The sequence below is a fragment of the Gigantopelta aegis genome, chromosome 3, assembly GCF_016097555.1.
Source record: "Gigantopelta aegis isolate Gae_Host chromosome 3, Gae_host_genome, whole genome shotgun sequence".
Lineage (NCBI taxonomy): Eukaryota > Metazoa > Mollusca > Gastropoda > Neomphalida > Peltospiridae > Gigantopelta > Gigantopelta aegis.
Genome location: NC_054701.1, coordinates 21,122,264 through 21,130,886, shown reverse-complemented (window position 1 = coordinate 21,130,886; position 8,623 = coordinate 21,122,264). Strand labels below are relative to the sequence as shown.

The following is an 8,623-nucleotide window of genomic DNA, read 5'->3' as shown; positions in this document are numbered from 1 at the left end:
TAGTGGGGGTGAAAGATTGAAGTACCGGAAGGGGCCCGAAGTACCTATAAAAGCCATGTGGCCCGACCATGGGTTCGTGTAATTCACTACAATACCGTCCAGCTGGTATAATGTATCAGTGGTGGGTAGCATAACGGTAAAAAATTATTGGGCGGAGTCTTTTTCTTTTTTTTTCGGGGTGAGGGTAGGAATAGAGCCTGTCAATTTGGTAAAAAAAGAGTCCCCTCCGATTACGTGCCACATAAATGATGTGTAGACTTTCTTCTCTGTTTTTGTTAATTCAAGATGTCTGTGGGTGCATTCTGGGAGATTTAATTTCATTATTTATTATTGGGGTGGGGTTAAATTCTTTAACCATTAAATGCGTTTTTGGTTAATATAACTTGATAATTTTATTTTATTCTACATATACATAACATATATCAGACACTACTTTAACGGTCTTTCTTCTTTGTCTTCTTATTATTTGGCTTTGAACTTTATTAAACTGTATTAAGAGAAAGAAATCCAAAGACAGTCCAAATGTCATAAATTAAAAACAAAGTAAATTAAGTGTGGATGAAACCAATCATCGTCATCTCATTTATTTTTTACTTTATTGATTGACTGATTGATTTTTCTAGGAAGACAGGACAATTTGCTGCCGTCACTGCTGATAGATCGCAACAATAAATAACATCCATGCGCGGATACAAGTAGGTGTTTTTGTTTTTGTTTTTATTAAGGCGATAGGGGCAATCTAAATCCGTGCCTAGACTTTAAAAAAGCAGACTATACATCTAAAATTTCAGTTGCTATATGTAGTACAGTAGCGTCATCTTCCATGTATATATTTACCTTCGTTTGATACCGTGCGCATATGGTGTCGATTTTTATATTATTATTATTATTTCTTTTCTTTTTTTTACCAAAGATCCACAGGTTTGTTTTTTTCTATCAAATTTAGATAACATAAATCTTATCGAGTCTTACCGATCCCCCGCCACGGGCTTCGAGCCTGCGGCGCTCGCGGTGTCGGGCTTCGCCTGACACATCGACCCCCCTCCCCCCTCCCCCCCCCCCCCCCCCCTGCAAAATTTCCTGCGCACTCCCCTGGTGTTATTAGCTTTCACGTATTAGAATTAATTGATAATTTGCACATAGATGGAATATGTCAGAGTACTGGCGCTATTGGTGAAAAAACAACGCCGTTATACGATTCACACACCTGTATCCCGAAGCCTGCTCTCTGACAGTTTATCGTTCACACACATTTCGGTAGAAGCCAATTTAAAGCTCGTTTCTTAAAATTATTGTTTATTTTTCGAGCAACGTTTTGTCATATTTTCAAATTATCAACGAATAACTATTAAAGAACATCAATTAATGTTAAATATATTAACAATTAACGACAATACAGTGGTAATGGCATTTAGGCGACGGCATTTACTGTCGCCCAAATGCTACTGGTTCCCAAAGCCCGCTGTGTGACGGAATTTTCGCATAAACTGTAGCCCGAAGCCCGCTTTCGCACACACACACACACACACACACACACACACACACACACACACTCACTCACTCTCCCAAAAAACAAACAAACCCATTCGTATAAAATCGTTGTATTTACTGAATATATCATTGCTGACATTTGGGATTTCCTAACTTGTATATTGCCTTTTATGTCATTAAATGCACTGATCCTTACTTATAAATGTGTGCAACTACATAGTGTTTCCCTTGTCTTGGTGTTTTTAATAGCTCTAAATACATTTTATACAGAGCACAAGACATACATACCTCATAAAATACGGTCAGTGACTTTAAAATAGAGCTTTTTAAAACATATTTATTTCGCTGGATTTTGATTTTATTTTTAAGATCGCGGCCTTGAGGAAAATCCTTCTCATGGTTGATGCGGAATACACGTACATTAACCCAGCTCTGAATCTGTTGACCATGTCGATGATGCTTGCGTACAACACAGAGAGAACGGTCGTCCTATATACATATCAAAACTACCTTAAGGTACTGATGCTTTTCTAATAATTTTTTAGCGAAAGAGAATTATAACAATTTTAGTTATTTCAGTAAAACATCACAGTCATATACTAAATGGCAGGATCCAGTCAGATAATTCTTTACAATGAACTGCAGTAAGATCTAGTTCAATGCAAACTGTAATTCGTTACAGTCACAGTCAGAAGTATTATGAATATTAATAACAACATGGATGTTAGGCTCAATGTGGTAATCAATTATTTTCGTTTCTTTTCTCCAATAGTAAATTTATTTTATTTTTAATAGTCTAAGTCGCCGAATTATTGCAAGTAACAGTGCATCACACCAAAGAATATGGCTTTGAATTCGGACCTAAATATTTTTGCGTAATGTTTAAAAATTAGTTTTTTCTTTTTGTTTAACGACACCACTGGACTACATTGATTATTTAATCATCGATTATTGGTTGTCAAACATTTGGTAATTCTGACTCGTAGTCAACAGAGGAAACCCGCTACATGTTTTTCCTAATATAGCAAGGGATGTTTTATATGCACTTTCCCACAGACAGGAAAGTACTTACCACGGCCTTTCACCAATTGTGGTGCATTGGTTGGAACGAGGAAAAACCCAATCAACTGAACGGATTCACTGAGGTGGTTCGATCCTGCGACGCAAGCGCCTCAGGCGAGCATTCAACCGACTGAGGTAAATCCCACCCCCTGTTTAAAAACCGAATTTGTATTGCGGAATTGTAACATCAGTTGAGAAGTGTAACCTAATGCTAGTAGGGGCGGGACGTAGCCCAGTGGTAAAGCGTTCGCTTGATGCGCGATCGGTCTGGGATCGATCCCCGTCGGTGAGCCCATTGGACTATTTGTCGCTCCAGCCAGTGCATCACGACTGGTATACCAGAGGCCGTGGTATGTGTTATCTTGTCTGTGGGATGGTGCATATAAAATATCCCTTGCTGCTAATCGAAAAAGAGTAACCCATGAAATGGTGACAGCGGGTTTCCTCTCTCAATATCTGTGTGGTCCTTAACCATATGTCCGACGCCATATAACCGTAAATAACATGTGTTGAGTGCGTCGTTAAATAAAACATTTCCTTCCTTCCTAATGCAAGTAGGTTAAATCTTATTTTAATATAAACTGTCAGCGTGTCAGTAACATGGGAGACATGGCCTTAATGTCAACAAGTATGATAGAAAGGTATTATTCCACATTATTTGATTAAACGTGATGGTTCCACCACCCCCAATTGCTATTGAAAACAGTTAAATAATTTCCAGTAGACACAACAAATAATATATACACTTTGGTAATTAAAGGGATATTAAACACATAATTAAATAATCTGAAATGAATAATATACATTTTAAAAAATAATAATAATAAACACAATTGTAAAGTTTTAGCAAGCTCGTTTAGTTTGGCTTAGTAAGCCTGATAAAATATATGCGTTGTCATTCGTTAAATTATTGGAGAAGGAAACGTCCTTTCCATCACTGAAATAGCGATTAATACAATGATCAAAATTCGCGACACCATGTAAAGAATGGCGTGTCACACCTGAACTTGTGTGTGTAGCTTAATAAAAAACAAAATGTTTTGCTTAACGACACCACTAGAGCACATTGAATCATTGGCTATTGGATGTGAAACATTTGGTAATTTTGACATATACCCTCTAAATTGTCCATTAGTAACAAGGGATATTATATGCACCATCCCGTAGACAGGATAGCACATGGCCTTTGATATGCAAATTGTTGTACACTGGCTGGAACGAGAAATAGCCCAGTGATTAATGCAGAGTTATAGTCATGTCTTTCAAGGGATGGCTCATTTTTGACAGAGTTAAATATGACCCTTAAACTTGGGACACATGAAAATTTGTTGGGCTCGGAAGGAAACCATATTGCTTGAGTACAGTACTCTCAGAATGCTTGTTTGTCCAGAACTGGTCCAACCGGAGGGGACTATAGGTGTCATCTCCGTCCTTCTGTCCGTCTGTCTGTCCGTTCCTACGTCTGTCCTACATATGTTTTCCGGATGTTTTGTTTTCAGAAGGCTTTGCGATATTGAGCTGAAATTTTGTGTATAGCTTCATCGTATACTGTTTGACTTTCCTGACGATTTACCCGTTTTTGACGGAGTTATGGCCCTTGAACATGTGTTTTGCAGACTTTTGTTTAGTAAACCTTTAGATATTGAGCTAAAATTTTGTTTATATATTTATCACGCACTGTTACATATCAAGTTTGACTTTCATGGCGATTCACCCATTTTTAACGAAGTTATGGCCCTTGAACTTTGAAAATTTGTTTTCCGGATTTTTGCAATGCCTGGAGATATCAAAATGGAATTTTGTATATAGCTTTATCATTTGCATATAGCTTTACAGATCAAGTTGAAGTTTCATGGTGATTTACCCACGTTTCAGAGTTATGGCCCTTGAAGTTAGGAGATACGAAAAATTGTTGGGCCTGGTAGGGGACATGTATTGTTTTAGCAGTACTCTCAAGATGCTTATTAATCTAGTAATTTTAATTGTTTTAGCACACAGACATGACTCTTCGACGCGACAACGACTATATAAGCAGCCAAGGCGTGTGTTTTGGAGCCAAGCTGGTCCGTGGCGCATATATGCTCTCAGAACGATCGCGAGCCGAGACGCTGCACTACCCGGACCCCGTGCACAGTACAATCGAGGACACGGCCAAAATGTACGGACAGGCTGTGGACTTCATGTTCGGTCGTATTCGGCAAAATCCGGAAAGTAACACGGTGATTGTTGCAACGCACAACGAGATAGCTATAGAACATGCTATGGCAAGGCAAGTTTAGATTTGGAGAATTTCAATATGCCAGTCTTAAATAACGATACAACCATTTTCAGGCTAAGAACCGGTCACTGCCATAACAGGTCCTGTATGTACCGCCAGAAACTGAGAGGCACTGATGAATGTCCATGTCAAACAGGACCACAGTCCCCAGAGCACATCCTGCAATTCTTCCCCTCTACGATGAAGCCAGGATAAAGCACTGTAACACTGGCTGTCAAGCTTTGGGGTTCCAAAGAAGATTTGACAGAAACAACCGGACTACAAATCTAAAGCATGATCAACTATAGCTTGAATGCAGAAGAAGAAGAAATAACGATGGATTGTTAAACAAATGTTTTAGTTTTAAAATACACGAGAGTACCGGTGAGGTACATGATACGACCGCCAACAGTAGGTCGCGGTGACCTAGTTATTGTATGAGACACGCCGCCATCCCAAGTTGTAGGCCTACTTGCGCGTTAGGTTTGATGATCCTATATCAACTAATAACAAAAATATGGCCCGGATAATGATTTATTTTACTGTGTAGTAATGCGAGCAAAGTCAGTCGCAGTGACCTTGTTATGGTACGCAACACACTGCCATCTTAAGTAGTTCTTGCATGCGTGGTTGGATGATCGTTTAGGAATTGATAAGAAAGACATGCTCCGGAAACGTGAATTAAAAAACCCACAAAAAGCTTCTAAACTTAACATCTATTCCAGAATCAATCACGTGTGAAACATTGGGTTTTTTCTGATGGTATTTCGCTATTTAACGTTTAAAAACACAACTCGCATATTCTTGAGAACATATACTACATACATTATCACATATAACTATTTGGCCCCACCTTATAGTGATGGCCATAATGAGCCAAACACCCAACAGGGAAGGAGATTTGTATGGGACATGCTCCTAGAACTATTTTTAAAGTAAAGATGCCCAGAGACACATTTCCAGGGAAGTTTAATTTAGTATTGTAGTTTGTACATTGTACATTGATACACACATTGATAGACACATTGACACACACACACACACACACACACACACACACACATTTATTAACAAGGGCACTTCAGACGGGTGGAGCGGGGTATTTGTGTATTTATGTATTTATATATTTGCTTGATGTAACTTATGAACAGTCAATAAAGATTGAACGAATGACCTCACCTCTGGATCCGCTAACTTGTACATTATGTGTCTGTGTACTAACAATGTTTAATTATTTTTACTTGTGCAGGATGCTTGACTATAACATAGCAAAGCGTGGAGGATCCATCATGTTCGCGCAGATCTTTGGCATGGGAGATTACATAACGTACACTTTAGGTAGGTGGATGCATACTGAAATAAAAATATTACAGACTTGATTTTTTTTTTTTTTTTTTTTTTTTTTTAGCTCTGCTATGATGTTCGTCAGCGGAGCTTTTCATATACCGATTTGTCAAACTAATACAGAGATATTTAAAAAAACCCAATTTTTATTACAATACACTGAGAGGCATAAATAACAAATATCAAATTGTTTTTTTCTCGTTCCAACCAGTGCACCACAACTGGTCAAAGGCCTTGGTATGTGCTTTCCTGTATGTGGGAAAGTGCACATAAAAGAACCCATGCTGCATTGGAAAAATGTAGTGGGTTTCCTCTGTTGACTACGAGTAAAAATTACCGAATGTTGACATCCAATAGCCAATGATTAATTAATCAATGTGCTCTAGCGGTGTCGTTAAACAAAAACAAACTTCATATATTTTTAATTCGACGGAATCTAAGCTTCACGCCTTCAGTTTAAGACACAGTACTTTCTGGGTTTTCACAATTTTACTTTTGCTACAGGAAAGGAAGGATTCTTGGCGTACAAATCTATCCCCTATGGATCGCTGAGAGACACACTACCCTATCTGTCGAGACGGGCACAGGAGAACAGGGCGATTCTACAGGGGACCAGGCGAGAACGAGAACTACTCAAAGCTGCACTCCTAGACAGATTGTGGCCGAAAATATTTACCAAAGGATGCATCTAGAGACCGACATATGACAGACAGAGTCAGAGAGACAGTTAGTTCATTATTGTATAGATCTTAGGCGCAATTTGTCCGTAATCCGTATACGTATTCCGTAAAAATAACTTTCTATGCAAAACAATTCAGTAGGTTCTATTTATGCATCTCCGTATGCGTCTGCGTCTGCGTATCCGATCACTATGCACATTATGGATTACGAATATGTATACGTGCATACGGCTTACGGACAAATCCGTAGACTGATACACAGATAGGCTGATAGACTGGCAGCAATGCACGCCGATAGATGGAAATATATATATATATATATTATGTAGGTATGTATTAAGACATACCTTGCAATAAGCTGTCATTGCACTATATGTTTAAAATATTGGCATGCCATATAGTAAAAGAAATGTCACAATGTAAAATACACTAAAATATGTTTAAATATTTGTTTGGTTGACTTTTGTTGTTGTTATGGTTATTTAAATTTCCTTTTGTTGTTATTTATTACGGGATTTACACACTACACACTACACAAACATATGTACACATATACAAATACAGCCGCACACCCAAATCCAACCCCACCCCCCCCCCCCCCCCCCCCCCCCCCCCCCCCCACACACACACATGTGCGCGTGCATACACGTCGGCATAAAGTAACTAAACTTAATAACAATTGCGCCTTGTTTTCTTGCTTCTATTTGCAACAAAATAAAATAAAATTTTATTAAATATGTTATTAGTGGTATTAAATTTATTGTTAATGGTTAAGTCCACAGGTAACGCATGACTTATGACAAAGGTAGAAATAAATTCATTTCAAGATGAATGGTGTAATACACATGAACAAAATGCAACATTGGACATGAAGCCTTTGATGTTGCAGACAGCAGCGACGTGGTCTGAGTACCACTCTCTCTGATCCACTGATTCAAAACCAGTAACAACGATTTGTTCATTGCCATTGCTTGCTGCTCCTGCTAATGAATGGCAGACAATGATGACTGTTCTGAAGGAAGCCCAGATGATCAAAGTTGAAATAATGGGACCAGAAAGAAAAACTGTTATAACCTTTGACATGTCTCTATATGAAATGGCTCGCAGACTAAAGCTACTTCACCCTGAGTACAAAAACAAATTTGTGTCCCGCATTGAGGAATTCCACATGGTTCTCTGTGCCTTGCGTGCAATTGGTGCTTCAATAGAGAACAGTGGCACTGCAAACATTTATGGCCCAAATACAACACGGCAAATCCTAGAGTGTAAGCATACGAAGAGGGCCATAAACGCACACATGACAACATTACTTGTCCTTTCTAATTTGTACTTCACCACCACCTTTAAAGAACATCCTTATACCTTTGCAGCTTGTTCCTAACAGATTGATGACACCAAAGCTGCATCTTCAAATGCAGTAACAGTCCAGTACAGTGCAAATAATGTTCTGCAGAAACATAATGAATTAATTTTAACAATGAAGCAGTCCAGCCTAGTGCAGAAAATGGAAGACTTTGATAAGCAAAAACAGTCTCCCTCTTTCAAGGTGATGCGAAGTTACATGGATTCCGTGTTGACACTTTTGCTCTTCATCCAAGCTACCAATCAAGGATTGTGGAGTATGCATCTTGCTTCTCTTGAAAAGCTATACCCTTTCTTCTTTGCACGAGACAGGATTAAATATCCACAGATGGTTCCAGGTTACATCGCTCGAATGTACAGCCTAAAAGAATCTAATCCAGAATTATGACATGAATTCGAGAAAGGGAACCTTTTTGTAAATAAGAGT

At 38.6% G+C, this 8,623-nt stretch overlaps 1 protein-coding gene across 3 annotated transcripts in view; it reads left to right on the top strand.

Moving 5' to 3' along the window:
- Nucleotides 1-9: 9 nt before the first annotated feature.
- The window catches only part of LOC121367682 (hydroxyproline dehydrogenase-like), a 26,252-nt gene continuing 17,638 nt past the window's right edge, over nucleotides 10-8,623 (top strand). For 2 of the 3 annotated variants that reach the window (XR_005957419.1, XM_041491999.1), the window contains exons 1-6: nucleotides 10-121; nucleotides 624-695; nucleotides 1,861-2,007; nucleotides 4,545-4,822; nucleotides 6,060-6,148; nucleotides 6,659-6,880. Coding sequence is in view for 2 of the 3 variants with exons in the window: in XM_041491999.1 (XP_041347933.1) it covers nucleotides 1,888-2,007; nucleotides 4,545-4,822; nucleotides 6,060-6,148; nucleotides 6,659-6,846 (675 nt within the window). In the remaining variant the exon portion in view is untranslated. Of the gene's footprint in view, nucleotides 122-623; nucleotides 696-1,860; nucleotides 2,008-4,544; nucleotides 4,823-6,059; nucleotides 6,149-6,658; nucleotides 7,293-8,623 lie in introns of those variants that run through there. The other variant, XM_041491998.1, reaches the window with a different exon arrangement.